Below are 22,904 nucleotides of genomic sequence, written 5' to 3'. Positions count from 1 at the left end.
CATATGACCTTCATCCTCTGGCCTCCAGAACACTCTAAGCTAATGGGTTATTATTTTTCTTTATTTTAAAACTGATTTTGATTTTTGTGGGTACGTAGTATGTGTATATATTAATGGTGTACATTAGGTACCCTGATACAGGCATGTACTTCCTAATAATCACATTGTGGACAATGGGGTGTCTGTCCCTTCAAACATTTATCCTTTGTGTAACAAACAATCCAATCTGACTCTACTCTTTTAGTTATTTTAAAATATACAATTAAATTATTATTGACTATAGTTACCCATGGTGCTATTGAATACTACGTCTTATTTTATCTATTTTGATTTTGTACTCATTAACCATTCCCACTTCCCGCCCACTCCCCTACTATCCTTCCCAGCCTCTGGTAACCATCCTTTTACTCTTAATGGATTATTTTCATAGTGCTCTTGGCAGCTGGGCTGATCTGGATATTTTTGGAAGCCCACAAAGTAATCAAATCCACTGGGGTTTTTTTTTTTTTTCATTATAGTGATAGGTCTTTTTCTGTGTCCCTGATTAGTTCATCAGTATCAGATCCAAGATCTAGATTTTAGCTAATTCAAGAGCCTTTATTCATAATTCAAGTTCTTTAAGCTCTACTTTAATATCTCTCAAGGCTGAGTCTGGTGGAGTCAGGGCCATGGGACTTGTGTGATAATTGCTAATCCTGCCTTCTGTGTCAGGTCGGACAGATGTGCAGGGCAGCACAGTAATTTTCAACTTCACTTCCCTGAGCCCTAGGGAAGTCTCAGTGGAGCACTGTATATTCCAGGAAGGTTATTTTTTCCTAGGACTTTCTAGTACATCGAAGCGTGTTTGGTGTCTCTCACTTCGTCCATTAAATATGAGTGGTGTTTCCCTGTCATTGTGACAGTCAAAAACCTCATCCATTTCTAAGGACTATAGTTCTTGGGGTTTGCATGCAAGTGCCACAGAAACCACTCAGAGCCCAAGTTGGGGTTGAGCAAGTGGGACTGTAGTTCTCTGGAACACAACCAGGTAGCTCCTTGAAATATTTGAAGAAAGAGTTCTTTAGCTGAAGAAAGCTTGTGAACAATGTTGTAGAAGATTTTATAGCTTCCTTGTACATGTTCAAAGTCTACACTGCTTCTTTATGTAAGATCTCTGTTATGAAGGATTAATGGCCGCTAGAAAGAAGGCCAGAGCTTGTCTTTAGAAAATTGCCCCTTCTGAAGGTCACAGCCTGGGTCTGTGCCACATGGGAGACTTGTTCCTTCATTCTATTAGATCACAGCCTAGACCAACCCCAGAGCAGATGGACACTCGCTGCTATCACTTGTATTTGTTGGTCTCACTGCAGAATGGGAAGAAGTTTCTAATTTGAGCTCCACTGGGAAGGGAGGAAGGCATTTTCTTAAGGGTTCCTTTTCCTTGACTAGGCGGACTCTCTCATCATTTTTCATCTTGTTGAAAATGTAATAAACCTGGGTGAAAGTATGGGGTTGATTTGTGAAGGTCACTGTTGCGAGGTGCATCGGCAGCAGCAGCATAGTGGGCAGTACAGCCAGCACAGGCCAGTCTGGTCTCAGCCCTCTGGATCCCCAGGCTCCACTCGATTTCAGGCCGGCTGGTCTCCACATGCTGCACATTCCTCTCTGCACCTATGTTCATCCATTTCTTCTCTTCCACACTGCTCACAACGGCACGTGCACTTCTCATCATGCAGTGGTCAAAGTACAGCTCAAGCTCCCTCTCCTCCACAACACGCCCTCTGGCTCCTCTAGCCCAGAGTCAGCTCTTTCCAGTGGTTTCTTATGTCAGTGAGAATGCTTGGCCACATTGGCAGAACATCCAACTCAGACCAGCTTCAACAACAAAGGGAATTTGTAATCTCAGGTGATCAGGAAGCCCATAAGCAGATCTGGTGAGGCGTGATCCCTCAGCTCCCATGATGTCCCTAAAGACAACCACTTTCTCTATCTTTCTGCTCAGCTGTCTGCAGGGTCCACTTCATCTTTTATTTTTTCACTGATCCCCCTCATTAACCCAGGACTTCCCTTTATGGAGTGAATTGATGGCCGCTGTTATCCCCCAGAGTCTGACAGAAGGAGAAAACTGCTTTCCCTAGAAACCCTGGCCATCATTTCCTCACATCTTATTGGTTTTGACCACATTACAAGCATATTCCAGAAGGAGTCATTGTAGCAGAGGGTTGGATATGCTGATTGACTCAAACTAATTGGGCATACCCTGGATTTGGGGTGGGATCAATTCTGCTAAAAACATATGACTGAGCTCTAGTAGGGGTATTTCTGTCAGAGCAAAACTTGGCAACTATTGATGAGTGAAAGGGAAGATGACAAACAAATGGTCATTCATAGTCATCCTGTCCCTTTGGACGTTAATTGCCCCGTTGTTATCTGTCTCAGATATTATATATCATTTATCCGGTTTCCAAAGAGAATGAAAATGTTGTGATGGCCTGATGCTGTGGTGGCATGATAGTGTGAATGCATAATGGTGTGATGGCATGAATGTGTGAATGCATGATGGTGTGAATGGATGATGGTGTGATGGCATCATGGTGTGAATGCGTGATGGTGTGATGGCATGTTGTGGTGGCATGATGGTGTGGTGGCATTATGGCGTGGTGGCATGATGGTGTGAATGCATGATGGTGTGAATGCTTAACGGTGTGATGACATGATGGTGTGGTGGCATAATGGTGTGATGACATGATGGTGTGGTGGCATGATGTGAATTCATGATGGTGTGAATGCGTGATGGTGTAATGGTGTGATGGCATGATGGTGTGAATGTATGATGATGTGATGGCATGATGGTTTGAATGCATGATGGTGTGAATGCATGATGGTGTGATGGCATGATGGTGTGGTGACATGCTGGTGTGATGGAATGATGGTGTGAATGCATGTGGTTGTGATAGCATCATGGTGTGATGGCATGATGGTTTATATTTCTTTTATATGCCGTAACTCTTAGCATGTAACTCTTAGCACATTGGTAAGCACACAGTCGCTGCCCAATAAATACTTGTTGAATTGAACTTTGTTGGCATGATTGAATCATAGGAAAATAGCGTAGAGATTCTTTAAGGGAGAGATGAGTGACTGCTAAGAGAAGGCAGGGGTGCATCCTTGTGGAGGAGGGGAGTTAATTACTGATAACATAAAGGATTTAGAGAGGTGTCTTGAGGTTGAAAGAAAAGTAGCAAAATCAAGGAATCATGCAATTTTTAAGTCAGGAGAGACATTAGAGATAGGGAAGAGATAGGGATACTCTGAGAGGTAAAATGACCAGTTTTTAAATGCCTGGGAATGCTTCTCTCTGAGTGGGGTATTTTTCACATGGGCCAAATAAATGAAAGACAGGAAGGGGATACTGGGCATTCTTGCTCAAAGGTTTGATGGCTATTAAATGTAGTGGTGCTCACAGGGTGACCCTGTTATTTACTTGTCTAGGCTGGGACATTTTTGAGAATGCTAAAATCTCAACTTGATAGGATGATGAGGCAGGAGGAATAAACAGGGACTGTTCCAGGCCAGCCAGGACCTACTGATCATCTGTGGTCTGAGTATCTACTAATGACCAGTTAGGGCACCCCTTTGCCCATTGCTCTCTTGCCTTCCATTCCTCAGTGCTCTCCGTGTCCTGGTGGGGGCGAGGGAGAGGCACACCCGTTGCTGAGAGTTAGGATCCACAGCATCTGATTCCACTTGCAGGATGGCAACTGTCCAGAACAATTTCACTGTGATGAACAGGAAAGAGCAGCGTTTTCCTTGGATCTTTCCTCACAGTTCATCCAGGATCCCCTGTTTGGGCTGGTTCTGTGTGCTGGAAGCCTAGACACCAGCCTACTGGCCTCCCTGAGTTTTGGGAGAGGCCCTGTTCTTTCTACCAACATCTTCGGGACTTACGGATTGTCATTCTCTCATTTTTGGTAGAAATGTTGCATCTGGCTACTTTCAGCCTGTTATCTTTGAGCATCACAAACTCCCAAGAGAAATGTTCACTTTTATCTTCAACCTCACTTGGTGTTGTTCAGTTACATGCCAGGCGCTCTTGCCTCGGTGGGCTCAGCTGTGATTTTTCTTATGTGGGATCCATGAAGCACGGTGGGATTCCCATAGGGGTCAAGGACACGTGTTTTTTGGCCCGAGGGGCATGGGTATGCCCTGTGCTTTGAGTACTAAGGCAGAGATTTCACAGTGCCTATCCCTGCACTTGCTCTTTAAAAAATCCTTTTGTAGACACTTCATAGTTTACAAAATACCTTCATATGTACAACCTCATTTGATTCTGAAATACCATGAAATCATTATTCACTTTTGAATACTTACTATTAATTAAAAGCTAACAAATATATAACATATTGTTAAGTAAATTTTATTTAACATAAAACATTATAATAAAAATAATGATTTTTTAAAACAAAGGGTACAAGAAGTGTTGCATTGTTTTACATTTTTGCGTATCTTTTCCCTCTAACCTTTTTGAGGTATAACTGATGTACAATAAACTGCACGTATTTAAAGTATCCAATCTGTTGAGTTTTGACATATGTACAAAACCATCACTGTGAAACCATCACTGTCTGTAATCAAGATAAGGAACAGAACGACCACTCCCAAACATTTCCACGGGTCCTTTTGTCAAGTCTATCCTTCTGTCCTCCAAGTGGTATTATTAATTATTACAATTATTTTAACATTGCCTGTCAATCTCAGAGAGCTTTGGTGGCTTGTTGGAAATGGTGCAGCCGGTAAGTGACAGAGCTGGGGTCCAAGCCCTGGTCCTCAGACTCCAGAACCCATGGCCTTCCCAGGGCCTATCTTACATAGTGAGGATTGTTCCACAATTCTTCCACCTGTAGGATTTCTGAAGTAGAATCACGCCCAGAGAAGCCTTAGTCACACTCTGTTGCTGACTCCCCATAGGTTGGGTCTTTCAAGGTGCCATGCTGCCTTTGGGGGCCTCTGCAGCCAGGGGTTGAGTGGAGAAGAGGTTCTTTCACCCTTCATATGTTGGAGGGTGTATTAGTCTGTTCTCATGCTGCTAAAAAAAAGACATTATCAGATACTGGGTAGTTTATAAAGAAAAAGAAGTTTAATGGACTCTCAGTTCCACGTGGCTGGGAAGGCCTCACAATCATGGTGGAAGGTGAAAGGCATGTGTTTACATGGCAGCGGACAAGAGAGAATTGAGAACCGAACGAAAGGGGTTTCCCCTCACTGTCTCTACTAAAAAACAAAAATACAAAAAATTAGCTGGGTGTGATGCTGGGTGCTTGTAATCCCAGCTACTCAGGAGGCTGAGGCAGGAGGATTGCTTGAACCTGGGAGGTGGAGGTTGCAGTGAGCCAAGATTGCACCATTGCACTCCAGCCTGGGCAACAAGAGTGCAATTTTGTCTCAAAAAAAAAAAAAAAAAAAAAGAAAGGGGTTTTCCCTTATAAAACCATCAGATCTGTGAGCTTATTCACTACCATGAGAACAGTATGGGGGAACCACTCCCATGATTCAGTTACCTCCCACCAGGTCCCTCCCGCAGCATGTGGGAATTATGGGAGCTACGATTCAAGATGAGATTTGGGCGGGGACAGAGTCAGACCCTATCAGAGGGTTTGACTCCTCAGTCTCCTTGGGCTCCCCTCACTGCTTCCTCTTCACCTGGGCTCTGAGGAGTTGTTCCTGGGCTGCCTCTGGCTGGAGTGCAATGATGTGTGATACACAGAGTGGAGACTGTGGTGATAGGTCTAGAGATCACCCCTTCTGGGTGTCTGTCCTGGTTGGCACCCAGAAATACGACAAAAGTGGCTGAGTTTGCATGTCCATAGGACCCTGGGTTGTCCCCGGTCGTTGGTTGGGAACCAGGTGAAGTCTTTTCCGTAAGAAGGAAGGGTCCTGCTGCTGGTCTTGGTCGGTCTCTGTGATGGGGCTTGGTGGGCATTTGGCTCTGTCTTCTGCCTCTGCTGATTATTGGCCACCTTCACCTTGGCCTATGCAGGACAGGGTTGGAGAGGAGATTCCAGTGCTCTCATCCAGGAGCTCCCAGGAGAGCAAATTTCCATCTTTCCTTCCCTAGGCAGGAAGTTCTTCCCTGTGCTTAATCCCAAATCACTGTGTCTCAGGAGGACCAGGCAGAGCCTGCCTCCCATCAGAGGTTGGACGTTCTTGAGAGCCAAAGGGCAGTTAAGGCTTTGGTCTTCACGACGACACAGGTAGACTATGGTGTTCCTCAAATGGAACAGATGGGAGGCCTGTCTCAGACGAATTCCTGCTCTTATTTCAAAAGCCCTCTGTCTCAAGGCTACACCTCCCCCTCCTCCTTTGCCGGTGGCGGTAGCTGCCCTGGCCACCGTCTCAGCACTGCTGTCCTCCAGCTGCGTGAGCTTCAATCGTGATGATCTGAGAGTAGGGGGCTCCCAGCAGGCGGGATTGGGGCACTGGTGATGCCTTAGGGGAGTCCAAAGGAATCTGTCTCCTCTCTGCCCCTCCATCACCTACAGGCTCATCCCCCCACCCTTCCTCACAGCGCCATTCCCAGGCCTCCATGTGCTGCAGCTGATGTTCTCGCCTCACAGCAGGGCCCGGGACCAGAGTACACTCAGGCCCCTTGGGTCAGCATGGAGGTGGCTTGGCAGGGCTGTGGGAAGGAGGCCTGAGGAGTATCAGTTTCCAGTGTTTGGCTGGGGCTGCCTCCCGCTCACTCTTGTCTCTCTAGAGAGAGGACGTGGTCTTGTTTATCCACATGCAAGCTCTGGATAACAACAAGACATAAACAATGAGGATAACTTCACCGGGGGTGCGGCCTGCAGTCCCTGCTAGGGGCCTGGAGTGCTGGAGAGAGGTGGCTGGGGGTGACAGCCCCTTCTTTCCCTCACTCCCTAGCCGATTCCTTCTTCTCCTGCCTCCCTAATTTCTTGTGAAGGGAGGGGCTGCAGGACTGCCGTGGATGGTTGGCAGCCCTGAGGGATGGCAGGGTGGGATGAATGCTGGTGCCAGGAGACCTGGGTCTGCTGGTAATTAGCTGTGTGTCTATGCTCATGAAGCGCGGCCTCTTGGGCTGCTAGGCCTTCCTCTGTTACTGGAGAAAGATATGTTTGGTGCGCTTGGAGGTGTTTCCATCTCTAGAGTCCTGTGGCCAAATCAGTTCACCATTCTCAAATTCCTCTGTGTCCTTAAGCTGGCCCTGCCTTGAACTGTAAGCATGGGGTGGTGACTGGCACCATGGCAGTCAAATGCTTGCTGAGTGAAGACATCAAAGACTGACATTTGAAGCCTTGTCTATTTTCCAGAGTATTCCTGATTCTTCTCCTTAATGCTACAACACCCCCAGAAGCCTATGAGACAGAAAAGTTTCAGATATATCCAGTTCAGGTTGTGTTTTGTGAGCATGAGTGAGGCTGTGTCAATTCCTTTGGCCTCTAGGAAAGGGAACAGCGGTCTGCAAATGCAGGGAGCACCTGGGGCTACCAAGAGGATGGAGAGGCCCTCCACAATCTTTAGATAGTTCCTGGTCAGGTGGAAACTTGAGTAACTTTAGCTGTCAATATGAGAGAAACATTCAAAATTGATACTTAAGGGTAATTGAATTATTTTCTCAAAACTGAATTAGATTTAAATTCTGTTGGCCAAAGGTCACCAATTACTCTTTGGGTCGTGGTAGCCAATTTTTAGAAATCGGTCACAGGATCCAAATGGAATCCACTAGGAAAACAGTATATGTGTACTGAAGTTGCCAGAAATATTTACTGAGCACTTACTATATGTCAGGTACTGTGGTGGCTGCTGAGGACAAAGCAAACAACAAGACAGACTCATTCTTTGTCCTCATGGAGCTACAGGTCTAGCAGAGAAGAAGGGTATGAGATGCCTAACGACACAATGACTGTGATAGTGGGTCCATGCTATGAGGGAGAAAGACAAGGAATTGTACAAGCAAGAGGAAGGGACCGACTGTAATCCACGGCTCAGGAAGAGCCTCCCTGAGGAAGGAATTTTTAAGCTGAGACCCGAACAGGAGTTGGGTGGGATGGGGGATGATAAGAGCTTTGCAGTGGAGGGATATAGTGTGAGGAGGCTCCAGGGTGGCAAGCTGGTGGAACAGTCAGATGACAGTGAGAAGGGCTGGGTGCTGGAGCCTGGGGAGGAGGGTGAGAGGGGCTGGTACCTTAGACCATGTGCAAATCATCAGGCTTGCTGTCGAGTTAACTTTAGAGAGGAAGGGGGGATAGGGAGGGAGCGAGACGTCAGCAGACTGGGTGAGGCACAGGTTCAAGCTGGGACATGACTTAGCCTCTTTGTGAGCTCAGTTCTCTACCAGTTTACTTAGTGGAGGACAAGTCTGGGAAACCAGTGGACATCATGAGTTAAAAGAAATGGACAGGTCAGATGTGGTGACTTGTGCCTGTAATTCTGGCACTTTGGGAGGCCAAGGGAGGTGGATCACTTGAGTCCAAGAATTTGAGACCAGCCTGGGGAAAAATGGCAAAACCCCATCTCTAAAAAAATTTTTAAAAATTAGCTGGGTATGGTGGCGCACACCTGTAGTCTGAGCTTCTCGGGAGGCTGAAGTGGGAGGATTGTTTGAGCCCGGGAGGCAGTTGCAGTGAGCCAAGGTTGTGCCATTGCACTCCAGCCTGGGAGACAAAGCAAGACCCTGTGTTGGGGGGGGGGGGGAAAGAGAGAGAGAGAGACCAGTAAACTCAGAAGTCAGGCTCTGACTGAGGAGTATTCGTTTCCTTTGGCCACAGTACTCACACCGTCTTCGGGTAACTCTCCCTGATACCAAGAACTAGAGAAGCAGGGTTCGTAGGGCTTTGTGAAAATGGAGTCACAGTGAAAGGATTGCATAGGTTTTTGAGACATTTCAACTGAGTTAGAGACATTTCCTGCTCTGTTATATATTTCACATTTCTTGCCCCTGGAAAAATTACCTGCCTTAGACTGACAGGCCTGGGCCTTCCTACAGAAATATCTGTGCCCTGGTTCTCCCTTCTCTGATGACAAGGACCAAATTATGTGTTACAGCTCATTTTACATGAACTGAAGTTTTAGTTGCCTGTTGGGATTTGGGAGCCCCTCCAGTCATACTGATTACTTATTTATAACATCTTCTTTAGGGATGGGTTATATCCTCTGATGGCTGATCTCTTAATGTTGTGTTAAATTTCCTGTCGATTTCAGCAAGTTATATTTTCTGACCTTGTCCCCAAATTCTGGAGGTGCACTGTATTTTGAACCTGTGATTTCCTTTAGGACATGTGGGATATTTTGAAAATCTTGTAGATAATTTTAAAAGTGCAAGGCAATAAAGGAACCAGGATTACTCATTCACAATTTTAATCTAATGGGAACTGGTTTTCCCCAGTGAGGACCTGCTGTGTGTGCAGCCTCGTGGTAGGTGCTTGAAGAATACAAAAGAAGTTTCAGTTACTGTCCTGCAGTCAAGAAGCAGTCATTTTACTGGGGTAGAGCTAATTGCTATAGTAACGCCTGACGTTTCTCCACATTTCAGGAACACTAGCACGGCTTCACCTACTTCATCTGCAATTCTCACAACAGCCATGCAACATTTTTCATGCTCCTTATTCGGATAAAGAAAGTGAGGCTCATTTGGTTAAGTGACTTGCCTAAGCTCCCACAGCTGCGAAATTCTGGAGGCAAATCATTTTTTTTCTTAATAATTGAGACATAGGTCTCCCTTTATTTTCAGGTGGTGAAGATTCTAGAATTAGTAGGAAATACTGATTCTATCTGAATCTCTAAACTATGAGGGAAGCTATACACCTCGATAGTTTTTGTTCCCTTTCTGATCTTGTTCCATAATTTATTTTGGTTGTTTTCAGTATTCTGCTATTAGGAATAATGCTGTCACAAATATAATTTCTCCTTTTATTTTTAGTTGATAGAACTGTACATATTTATGGGATACAGAGTGATATTTTGATACATGTATGCAATGTGTAATGATTAAATCAGAGTAGTTAGCATATCTGTCACCCCTAACATAGAATTTCTTTGTGTTGTAAACATTCACAATCCTCTCTTCTTTTTGGAAACATACAATAATATTAATCCTATTCACCCTGCAGTTCTGCAGAACACTAGAAGGTATTCCTCCCATCTAGCTTAACTTTGGATCCATTAACCAACCTCTCCCCATCCTCCCCTCCCCACATTTTCCCCAGCCCCTAATAATCACAATTCTATGCTTTACTTCCATAAGCTCAAATATTCTTTAGTTTCCACATACGAGTGAGAACATTGGTGTTTGTCTTTCTGTGTCTGGCCGATTTCACATAACATGATGTCCTCCAGGCTCATCCATGTTGCTATGAATAATAGGATATCATTCCTTTTATGGCTGAATATGATTCCAGTGCATATATATAACATCCATTCCTCTCTTGATGGACATTTAGGTTGATTCAACAAATAATCTAATTAAAAACTGGGCAAAGCATCTAAATAGACACTTCACAAAAGAAGACATAGAAATGGACAATAGGTGTATGAAAATTAACATCACTAATCGTCGAGGAATGCAAGTCAGAATCACAATGAGATATCATCTCACCCCAGTTAGAATGGCTATTATAAAAAAGACAAAAAAATAAAGGCTGGAAAGAATGCAGTGAAAGGGAACTCTCAGGTATTGCTGGTGGGAATGTAAATTGATATAGCGACTATGCAAAGCAGAATGGAGGTCCCTCAAAAACGAAAAATGGAACTGGCACATGACCTAGCAATCCCATTCCTGGGTATGCATCCAAAGGAAAAGAAATCAGTATATCAAGGGAATACCTGCACCCTCCTGTTTATTGCAGGACTATTCACAATAACTAAGGATTCAGATCTTATTCTGTCCGACTTGGAAGCTCCAAGCTCTTCTACTCCCCTACTATGCCTACAAGAACCTCCACCCACAAGCAGGGCTGAATGGATGTCAGAGTGGCCTAGGGGACAAGGGAAATTTTTTTTTAAGTCAATACATGTTAACCTTCAGGTTTAGATTCCTGGGCGATGCATTCGGTGATGGTTGTGCTCCCTAGCTTTCAAGGACTTATTTTTTTCTTTGGAGACACGGCCAGTCACACCAGCTAATATTTCACATTGGTGGGTATCTTTTCCTTTTTATGAGAAGGTAACAATATTGCATAGCATGAAAGGAGCATGACTAGATCCACAAAACTGCATTCCTGCTTTTGTTTTCATTTAAAACGAGTTCCTGTTGAGGATAGTGGAGATGCGTGCTTTGCTGGAGGAAGTTAACAACCCCATCCTGGGAAACGATTTTGCATTGCTTAGTGTAAGATTAGGCTGCAATTGATAGAGCCTCTAAAATCACCGTGGATAAACAAGGTAAAATTCTATCTTTCACATAAAAATCTACAGGCAGCCCAGGGCTGCTATGATACTCCCTAGAGCCAGACTCAGTTTCTTTCTTGACACTTCGCTGTTTCTGGCCCGGACTTTAACCTTAAGGTCTAAAATGTCTGTGTCCATCTTCCAGGCAGCAGGTTAAGGGATGGAAGAAAACGAAGGGGCAAAAAGCACCTGCTTGCTGTTTTTGAAGAAGGTTACCAGATACTTCCACCGCATGACATTGGCCAGAAGTATTGTTTATGGAAACACCTAATCGCGAGGGAGATGTGGTCTTAATGCTGGACGGCCATGTGCTTTGTTAAAAATGAAGAACATGAGAACGGCTGTCAGGGGACAGCTAGCAGTCTGCCACCAAGGTCTTGGAATTTGACCCTTGCCCTCCCAACCCTACCTCAAACTTTGAACATCTGCACCCACTTAATGGATATTTGTTACATACTTGAGCAACCAACCCTAAAGAAAGTTAAAACTGCATTCATCACAATTTGAAAATAAAGACAAAGGGTAATACGTTAACATTCATAATAGTCATGATCTCTTAGCGAGAGGGATGATGCCGTTTGCCATCTTTCACCAGAAACATAATTTCTGGGGCCATGACGGAGAGCTGGGCTTGCAGGTCAGCTTCACAGATGGTTTCTTTTCTTTCCCCTTATTTTCACTTAATTGGAAAAGCTTAAATTACAGTTAGAAGTAGCAGCAAGTGATTGATGATTCTGTCCAGTAGTCCTGCATAACCAAAGATAAAACTGGGGAGATTGCTCACCGAAGGCCACTTTTGGTATTTTGTCAGAACAATGTCACACTTGGGATTGGGAAGGTTTCATCTTAGGGCTGCCACATAGGTTCCTTATCGACCCTTGGATTTGATTTTAGCCTAAACGCATGACTTTGTGTTGTGTTACAGTCCTTGGGTGTGTTTCTTAATTATCCCGAGTGACTGTGTCATGTCTGAAAACTATTTTTATTGCACTATCTGTGTAACTTTGGGCAAATCATTTACATTTTCCCTGCCTTGGTTTCCTCAACTGTAGGATAGAGATAGTGGTGGTAGTACTGGCCTTACAGCATAGTTGTGAATATTGTGTGAGCTAATGCACGTGATCACCTAACTCAGTTCTGGCATATAATACACACTCAATAAATATGCATTGTGGTGATTGTTATTTTCAGTATTTTCAAACTCTAGACTATCCAAGCCTTTTGTACCATAGTCTAATCTCCTTGTGAAATCTTGGTTTATTCTTCATTTTTCTGCCTTGTAAGTAATGAGCTTTCTTTCTCAAAGTGAGGTTTGGTTCTGGACGTTTGAATTACTGAACATGTTTTGGAGCTGCCATTGAAAAATAATAGAGATAGTTTCACTTGCATTAATGAGTGCCATAAAATATCTTTTTATTTTGTTCATCATTTGAAAAACACATGTGAGCACCTCCATAGACAGTGTTCTTCAGTGGGGGAAGTGGTCTTCTATTTGCCATCTATCTCTCTGCCAGGCAAACTGAAAACGCAGACAGTCAGAGCCTGTGAGTTGAAGATTTTCTATATAGTCTTCAACACTAAACCAATATCAGAGGGCGTACTTAATGAAGGATTGTGCTATCAGCTTGTTCTTTCTCTCTGAACACAGTGAAGGAGTTTAAACACAACACTTGTGCTTAATTTTGCAGGTAGTTTTAGAAACTTCTCACCAATAATGAGACTTTTGCCAGTTTTTCCTACTTGGTTTTGGTCCTCTTTAGTTTTTTAGTGACAAAATTAATTAAATTCATGTCAGAAAGTAAAGAGTTTTTCCCCTGTGTGTGCTTGTTCTGAAAAAAAAAGTGAGTGTTTATTTGAAGATGAGGTGCCTTCCTCTCACAATCTGACACCTATTTGTAACAGACATGGTGACAAGGCCAGATGAATTGCTGGGTCAATAAAACCTGACTTTCAAATACTCATCACTGCATTTTCTGTCCTTATTTTTCGTTTTTTGAGAGAAATCAGCACACAACACAATCACTTATTCTGAGACATAGATTCATGTTCTGTATTCATGTAGGAGCCCTGTTTATGATATTATTTTGCATCGTACCATTGTCATTATGATTTACAGTGTTACTTCTAGGCTCTAGTAGATCACTTTTGTGGTTTGGGGCTATAACAGCATGATAGTAGAACAAAAATACAAACTTGAACAATAAACACTAAAAATGTGTGAATGGAGTCAAGTTGCAGGCTATTCAATGAATGTGAGCAGAGGAAAACCAACCACGTGTTATTAAGAGTGTAACGAGATTTCCGTGAAAATCATGATTGCTTATATTTCAAATCTGTTTCAAAATTGTTTTAACTTGTTCTTTTTTTTTCCTCTGAAGCTACCAAACTTCCAGGGGCCACACTTTGGGAACACTATCCTACTGTTTTCGACGAGAGCGTTTTTGGAATAGACTGATGAACGGGGTACAGGTGGGAAGGGACTGGTCCCCGGTGAATTTTAAAGAGAACGAAAATGAGACACTGAAGAACAACGGGTTGGGCTTCTTGTGTGGAACAGTTGGAGAACCAGGAATTTAAGCTATGTACTTACAAGTGTTTCCATTTGTTCTTCCTTTGTACCTTGCAGAGTAAAAGCCAGGGATCCGTCTTTGTCCGGATACACGCCCCGTGGCAGGTGCTGGCCAGAGAGGCAGAATTCTTGAAGATCAAAGTTCCTACCAAGAAAGTATGAGCATGTTTCTCCTGGGTTGTGGGCCTCCTGAGGGCCGGATGGATGCAGATAGTTTGGGAATAGGGCCAGGTGGGATGTGGGTTTTGTGGAATTGAAATCACACTTGCCTCCCCAGCGACCCATGATGTGGGGGGCACGGGGAAGAGTTGGGGTGGGGAGAGAGATTCTCCCACCTCAGAGCACTGGCCGGGTTTGCTCCACGAGAAGCAACACATTGTCCCTGTCCGTGTTCTTCATTTTTCTGTTTCACCTCCTTTCTCTCTTTTCTCAGGGTCCTAGTACAGTCAGATACTTCTTTAGTGAACAGAGTAATGAGAGAAGGCCGCAAGCCATGCTGACTGCAGCAGCAGCGTGCAGGGGAAACAGCACCAAATTTGCTGTGGAGATTCTGGTTATGATTCCGCCACTAAATATTGTGTGGTGGTGGGTTTCACTTATCTCTTCTGTAAATCAGAAGGTTCTTAATCAGGTGAATTGATTAACATCACCTGGTAAGTGTTTTCACAATGTTCATGCCAGCGTCCCATCTCTGGGAATTTGACCTACTTGGTTGGTATGGAATGAAGTTCTCATCGGTGTTAGGCAAAAAATCCGCAGGAGGTTCTGATGCACATCTGGGTTGACAGCCACACAGTTTAGATGATGTTTGAGGTAGTTTTTTTTTTAAATCCAGGATAGCCTATACATAATTTAAAAATCTACCCAGAGGCCAGGCACAGTGGCTGACACCTGTAATCCCAGCACTTTGTTGGGGGAGAAGTGGAAGGATCTCTTGAGGTCAGAAGTTTGAGACCAGCCTGGGCAACATAGCAATTTTAGAGGAAAGGAGTGGCTATTGACCTTGACCATCTGTGATGCCTCTTCGGGAAGGTCCTGTGGCAGATGGTACTCTACTTTAACCATGGGTGAACTGTGGGTGGTCTCTCTTTCTTTCCCTCCACCCTTCTTCTCTCTCTCTCATATACACCACACATACACACACACACACACCTCTCCATAGTGTAGTTGTGTAAGTGGTGACTTACCACGGCAAAGATCATCTTGCTCATTGTAACTACCATCATGATAGTTTCCATGCTCCCCACTGTGAACAGAATTCCATATTTGTTGCCTTCTGTACCACCACTGTGATCACCTGCCCCCTCGTCACCATGCCCACTCTCAGTGCCATCATTATAGTCAGCAACACCATTCTGATTTACATTGTGGGCTAACACCATTTTCACCACCAACAGATCTGCTATCTCCATCAAAAATCACTCATCAAATATCAGCATGTGACTGATACCGTCATGAGTCCCCTGCTTGAGAAGAATAAAGTCTGTGGATTCTGTTCTTATAGATTTATTATAATGGACAATAACTCCACAGCAGGTGGACAAATGCTTATTAAACAATGAACAAACACAAACATGAATATTAGCTACAAACATTTTGCCAACGAAAGGTGATTTTTAGTGGTGGGAGCGCTGGTCACATGCCTGAAGTGTCTTAGTTTCACAAGGACCACGCTGTGTCTTTCCCTTTCAGTTGCACTGCTGTGTTTTTTGTCTCCTGGTTTCAGTCCTCTCAGTCTTAATACCACCGCCCTCAAATGCGGGCACCATCTTTGTTTTGGATCTCCGTTCCTCCTTAACTAATGTTCTCTGGATTTCCTGGCAACATGACACTAGTTTCAGCTTTGGGTGGAGGCTTCTGCTTCCTGCTGGTGGGGTCATGTTTTGGCCAACCCTATCACTCCTCTTTCTTCTGTCTTCCTTCTAACTCCAGTATATTCTTCTCCTTTCTGTCTGGTTTATCTGAATAATGTTTTCTTAACCTCATTCTATTTGTGTCTTGTTTCCTATGTTTTAATCTCTGCTGCTGATCCTTGGAAAGGAGGTGAGCAAAACTCTAATGCCCATGTTATGATTTCTATCCCCCAGGGTAATTCTTTTAGGGGAAACCTAGAGACATAGGAAAAGTGTGTCCTTTTTCAGCCTCCCCTCGCTTATTTTCCTTCTTCGCTTTCCTTCCCATCCTTCTACTCTCATGCTTTTCCTTCTCTTCTCTCTTCTTTCCACCCCTTCTTCTGATGCCTCCTCCTAGCCTCCCTCTCTGTTCTTTGCACATGCTATGACACCTCCACATCTCTCTCTCTCTTTTTTTTTTTTTTTTTTTTTTGAGATGGAGTCTTGCTCTGTCGCCCAGGCTGGAGTGCAGTGGTGTGATCTCAGCGCTCTGCAGTCTCCGTCCCCCAGGTTCAAGCAATTCTCCTGCCTCAACCTCCCGAGCAGCTGGGATTACAGATGAGCGTCACCACGCCCAGCTAATTTTTGTATTTTTAGTAGAGACAGGATTTCTCTGTGTTGGCCAGGCTGGTCTCCAATTTCTGACCTCATGATCTGCCTGCCTTGGCCTCCCAAAGTGCTGGGATTACAGGTGTGAGCGACCACACCAGGCCAGACACCTCCACATCTCTTGTCTTTCTACCACCTTCACCTGCTCAGTCCTAGACTTGGCTTCCCCAGTAGTGCTCGCCTTTTGTCCCTCTGGTATCTCCTTTATCCTTTCACATGCTTATGCTTTTTAGAGCATAGTTTTGCATAAATGACATATTGGCCTTCAGAGTTTCAGTGCCCCTATACATGAGCTGTTTGGAACTTACATCTGTAGTTTAGGTAGTACCTGCACTTGAAGTTGTAGATGAGTTGGCGAGGGTGAGAACATACTCACCCATAAAACAGCCATCTCTGGGTTTCTCTCCCTGCTTTCCATTTTGGTAGACACGGCGCTAGTTGAGTCCTCAGAAGGAGAGACTTTCTAACCTTGGTTCCGCAGGTATTCATCGTGTGATTTGGGGAGGTCATCCCATCTCTCAGAGCCTCAGTTGCCTCATCTATGATATGGGCATACTCATACCTGTCCTATTTTTCTTAGAAGGTTGTTGTAAGGATCTGATTCTTAACCAGTGCTGTGTAAACACAGGAGGTTGTTGTGTCTGCTTTCTGAAATATTTTAATGTGTATTCTCAATTGTTAGTCCCCCAGTCTACTTCCTTTCTGACCAAAGAAGCAGCCAGCACTGATAGTGCTCCCTCTGTGAGAAAGTCCCTGGAGAGGCGCTGAGGGAGCAGAAGCAACCCATGCCCTCAAGGTGCCGGCAGTCACAGGGCAGCACAGTGATGGGATACTGTGTCAAGTAGTAACTCATTAGCCCAGCACCAATTCTGTTTGTCAATGTGGTGGGTTAGGGAGTAGGGAGAGGCAAAGCCATGTGGTTGCCCCTCCAAGGCTGCAGATAAAACAGAACTTTTTCCCAAAGTTTCTGGGTCCCAGACTCGACTCAGGTGGACTGTTTTGGCTTCCTTTTGCCACATTTCTTTTTTCTTTTTTCCCTCCCCTGCCCTCCCCTTCCCTTCTCTCTTCTCTCTCCTTCCTTCCTTTTCTTTCTTTCTTCCTTCCTTTTCTTTCTTTTCTTTCCTGCCTTCCTTCCTTCCTTCCTTCCTTCCTTCCTTCCTTCCTTCCTTCCTTTTCTTTCTTTTCCTTCCTTTCCTTTCCTTCCCTTTCCCTTTCCCTTTCCCTTTTCTTTCTTGATGGAGTCTCCCTCTGTCACCCAGGCTGGAGTGCAGTGGTGCAATCTCAGCTCACTGCAACCTCTGCCTCCTGGGCTGAAGGAATTCTCTTGCCTCAGCTTCCCAAGTAGCTGGGACTATAGGCACGCACCACCATGCCTGGCTATATTTTGTATTTTTAGTTGAGACAGGGTTTCCACATGTTGGCCAGGCTGGTCTTGAACTCCTGACCTCAAGTGATCCATCTGCCTCGGCCTCCCAAAGTGCTGGGATTACAGGCATGAGCCACTGCACCCGGCCCTAGATCTTCTTTGTATCATAGAAGTCAGTGGCTTGTAGTGGAGCTGACAGAGGGTGTTATACACAGGTGAGGGGGGATATAACTTGATATGCTGGGTAGGATGCTATGTTTGTAAAAATTAATCTGAGGCTCTGATCCCAGGGGTGGGGATCTGGGTTAAACCCAGTTCCTGAGTTGAGAGAGGAGCGTAGAAAATGGAGGACGAGACTCGCTGTCTGTGGAGGGCTAGTGTTGGGGCTAGCGGCATGCTGTCTTTTTAAAATGGGTTTGGGAAGTGATCAAAATGAGAAAAAAACCACATTTGCTGAGAGCCACATCCTGGCAGCGAGGGAAGCATGGAGGAAGAATGAGGCATGGTGTGGGATCAGTTAAGCATTCTCCAGGCAGTGGAAGGTTGGATCATAACTCAGTGGGGTCCAGAGAGACCGGGAAGATGGGGAGGAAATCACAAAATCGAGATCTCAAACCTGGACAAATCCATTGTAATGTGTCCAGGGACTCCAAGTCCTGAACACAGATATTAACGGGGAGGGGGAATCTTGGAAGGAAGCATTTGTTTTCCAAAAACAACAACAGAAGAGCCAGCATTTTGCGAGGGACACTCAAGATCCATGCACAGAAGGGTGTGGGAAGGCCTGGCCTTTGGCCCCGAGCAGCCTGAGAAGGTTTGAAATGGGGGTATGGAAGCAGGTGCTTTCTCATCTCTGCTCATTACCAAGATGGCTCTTCTAGAGATTGTGGTCAACATCTCTGTTGATTTCTCATTTGCTTTTTTTGTATATATGAATGAACACTCTGTTTCTCATCCTTTACATTGTCTTATTCCTCAAGCCTCCAGCAGAGACAAGGTCGGTGCAAGCTGTTAGGGACGACTTTCTTTTCAATGAAATCATATTAATCCAGCCCTAGTTCACTAAATTTGGAAGAAGTGGCATGCCTAGGATGGGTGAAAAACCACTTTTGTCCAATTGTCAGAGCTTTTGTAGCTATTATTAGTAGAGTGACTGATATTGCAGGGGTCTCATTTGCTGTCCCTCAGAGCATGCCAGAACTTTAGCTTATGTGTCCTTTGCATGCAAGTAGATGCTGTTAACTTCCAGCAAGTCATGCCTTTTTAGGCAAACAGGCTCAGAGCTCCATACCTCTCCAAAACAGGAGTAATACACATTGTGGAGGGAAGTGGTGGTGATGTACTCGAATGCCTGGTAGAGAGGCACACACAACACGTGAGAACTGCCATTATTACTGCTGTTGGTATTGTTATTCATAGCAAGGTGTGCAGGCAGTGCAGTTGGTACAAGACTAGGACTGTGTCTGCTCTTGGATTCTCTCCTCTCCTCTCTGCAGTGTCGGGGGAAGCAGGCCCAGTCCCTCAACTCTGCCAAGGCAGCCAGAAGTACAGACATGAAATCTGTGGAGATGCAGGAACAGATGGCCTTTGGACTATATGCTGGGGATTTCCATTTCCTAGAGCACAGGTCCTTGGGGCGTCTGTAAACACAATGGCTCCACGTGCGAGGTCTGTGGTGCAGTTGCTGGGAAAGCCAGTGAGAAGACTGCTGGGGTCCTGTGGTGCAGGAGGCAGAGCTTGAAGGCACCCATTTTAAGGGAGAGACAGCAGACGTGACAAGTGGTCCCCCTTGAGTTCTACTATTGACTGTGCCCCCATTAACCTGGGGTTACTTGATTCATGTCTTAGTCTGTTTCCTAAAAAGGACTTGAGATGGATTACAACCAAAAGAAGGAATGCAATGGATCATTTTTCAAAAGGACAGATAAAAAGAGTCATGTAACTGGGGAGGGGAGGAAGTAGGGAAGTGCAAGGGAAATAATGATAGTGGAAACTAAAAATAAGGGTGATGGATGCAGGTAAGACAGAGTTGCATTCTGGGCTTTCTGGTAGCCAAGACAGAAAGGACTGTGGCTCACAGTTGTCTATGGGAATCAGCATCTGTTTTGCCAAAGAAGGCAAAGTTTTCCTGTTATAAAGGACATGAACAATACAAGGTACTATGTTTTCAGTAATAAGTTCACACAAGCTTCTGCAGTGTTCTTCATGTGACCATTGCTTACACTGATTCTGGATAAAACTTAGGATGTAATGTTAAACTGTAGTTGAGGGAGGGTTGAATACAGAGTAATGTCTGCAAATTTCTTTAAAAAAATTTTTTTTTATTATACTTTAAGTTCTAGGATACATGTGTACAACGTGCAGGTTTGTTACATATGTATACATGTGCCATGTTGGTGTGCTGCACCCATTAACTCGTCATTTACATTAGGTATATCTCCTAATGCTATCCCTCCCCCCTCCCCACTCCCAACAATAGGACCCGGTGTGTGATGTTCCCCTTCCTGTGTCCAAGTGATCTCATTGTTCAATTCCCACCTATGAGTGAGAACATGAGGTGTTTGGTTTTCTGTTCTTGTGGTAGTTTGCTAAGAATGATGGTTTCCAGCTGCATCCATGTCCCTACAAAGAACACGAACTCATCCTTTTGTGTGGCTGCATAGTATTCCATGGTGTATATGTGCCACATTTTCTTAATCCAGTCTGTCACTGATGGACATTTGGGTTGATTCCAAGTCTTTGCTATTGTGAATAGTGCCACAATAAACATACGTGTGCATGTGTCTTTATAGCAGCATGATTTATAATCCTTTGGATATATACCCAGTAATGGGATGGCTGGGTCAAATGTTATTTCTAGTTCTAGATCCTTGAGGAATCACCACGCTGTTTTCCACAATGGTTGAACTAGTTTACAGTCCCACCAACAGTGTAAAAGTGTTCCTATTTTTCCACATCCTCTCCAGCACCTGTTGTTTCCTGACTTTTTAATGATTGCCATTCTAACTGGTGTGAGATGGTATCTCATTGTGGTTTTGATTTGCATTTCTCTGATGGCAAGTGATGATGAGCATTTTTTCATGTGTCTCTTGGCTGTATAAATATCTTCTTTTGAGAAGTGTCTGTTCATATCCTTTGCCCACTTTTTGATGGGGTTGTTTGTTTTTTTCTTGTAAATTGTTTGAGTTCTTTGTAGGTTCTGGATATTAGCCCTTTGTCAGATGAGTAGGTTGCAAAAATTTTCTCCCATTCTGTAGGTTGCCTGTTCACTCTGATGGAGTTTCTTTTGCTGTGCAGAAGCTCTTTAGTGTAATTAGATCCCATTTGTCAATTTTGGCTTTTGTTACCATTGCTTTTGGTGCTTTAGACATGAAGTCCTTACCCATGCCTATGTCCTGAATGGTATTACCTAGGTTTTCTTCTAGGGTTTTTATGGTTTTATGTCTAACATTTAAGTCTGTAATCCATCTTGAATTAATTTTCGTATAAGGAGTAAGGAAAGGATCCAGTTTCAGCTTTCTACTTACAGCTAGCCAATTTTCCCAGCACCATTTATTAAATAGGGAATCCTTTCCTCATTTCTTGTTTTGTCAGGTTTGTCAAAGATCAGATGGTTGTAGATGTGTGGTATTATTTCTGAGGGCTCTGTTCTGTTCCGTTGGTCTATATCTCTGTTTTGGTACCAGTACCATGCTGTTTTGGTTACTGTAGCCTTGTAGTATAGTTTGAAGTCAGGTAATGTGATGCCTCCAGCTTTGTTCTTTTGGCTTAGGATTGTCTTGGCAATGCGGGCTCTTTTTTGGTTCCATAAGAACTTTAAAGCAGTTTTTTCCAATTCTGTGAAGAAAGTCATTGGTAGTTTAATGGGGGTGGCATTGAGTCTGTAAATTACCTTGGGCAGTATGACCATTTTCACAATATTGATTCTTCCTATCTGTGAGCATGGAATGTTCTTCCATTTGTTTGTGTCCTCTTTTATTTCACTGAGCAGTGGTTTGTAGTTCTTCTTGAAGAGGTCCTTCACATCCCTTGTAAGTTGGATTCCTAGGTATTTTATTCTCTTTGAAGCAGTTTTGAATGGGAGTTCATTCATGATTTGGCTCTCTGTTTGTCTGTTACTGGTGTATAAGAATGCTTGTGATTTTTGCACATTGATTTTGTATCCTGAGACTTTGCTGAAGTTGCTTATCAGCTTAAGGAGATTTTGGGCTGAGATGATGGGGTTTTCTAAATATACAATCATGTCATCTGCAAACAGGGACAATTTGGCTTCTTTTCTTAATTGAATACCCTTTATTTCTTTCTCTTGCCTGATTGCCCTAGCTAGAACTTCCAACACTATGTTGAATAAGAGTGGTGAGAGAGGGCATCCCTGTCTTGTGCCAGTTTTCAAAGGGAATGCTTCCGGTTTTTGCCCATTCAGTATGATATTGGCTGTGGGTTTGTCATAAATAACTCTTACTATTTTGAGATACGTTCCATCAATTCCGAATTTATTGAGAGTTTTTAGCATGAAGGGCTGTTGAATTTTGTCAAAGGCCTTTTCTACATCTATTGAGATAATCATGTGGTTTTCGTCTTTGGTTCTGTTTATATGCTGTATTACGTTTATTGATTTGCGTATGTTGAACCAGCCTTGCATCCCAGGGATGAAGCCCACTTGATCATGGTGGATAAGCTTTTTGATGTGCGGCTGGATTCGGTTTGCCAGTATTTTATTGAGGATTTTTGCATCGATGTTCATTAGGGATATTGGTCTAAAATTCTCTTTTTTTGTTTTATGTCTGCCAGGCTTTGGTATCAGGATGATGTTGGCCTCATAAAATGAGTTAGGGAGGATTCCCTCTTTTTCTATTGATTGGAATAGTTTCAGAAGGAGTGATACCAGCTCCTCCTTGTACCTCTGGTAGAATTCGGCTGTGAATCTGTCTGGTCCTAGACTTTCTTCGGTTGGTAGGCTATTAATTATTGCCTCAATTTCAGAGCCTGCTATTGGTCTATTCAGGGATTCAACTTCTTCCTGGTTTAGTCTTGGGAGAGTGTATGTGTCTGGGAATTTATCCATATCTTCTAGGTTTTCTAGTTT

At 44.0% G+C, this 22,904-nt stretch overlaps 1 protein-coding gene across 2 annotated transcripts in view; it reads left to right on the top strand.

The window, feature by feature from the left end:
* The window catches only part of ANO2 (anoctamin 2), a 357,929-nt gene that overhangs the window by 55,386 nt on the left and 279,639 nt on the right, over positions 1–22,904 (top strand). Inside the window, exons 1-2 of one of the 2 annotated variants that reach the window (XM_021921931.2) lie at positions 8,678–13,851; positions 14,009–14,107. In XM_021921931.2, the coding sequence (XP_021777623.1) occupies positions 13,837–13,851; positions 14,009–14,107 (114 nt within the window). In that variant the 5' untranslated portion in view covers positions 8,678–13,836. Of the gene's footprint in view, positions 1–8,677; positions 13,852–14,008; positions 14,108–22,904 lie in introns of those variants that run through there. The other variant, XM_021921930.2, reaches the window with a different exon arrangement.

The sequence above is a fragment of the Papio anubis genome, chromosome 9 (genome assembly GCF_008728515.1).
Source record: "Papio anubis isolate 15944 chromosome 9, Panubis1.0, whole genome shotgun sequence".
NCBI classification, from domain to species: Eukaryota; Metazoa; Chordata; class Mammalia; order Primates; family Cercopithecidae; genus Papio; species Papio anubis.
Note: the sequence above shows the minus strand (reverse complement) of the source record. Positions and strands in the feature narration are given on the sequence as shown.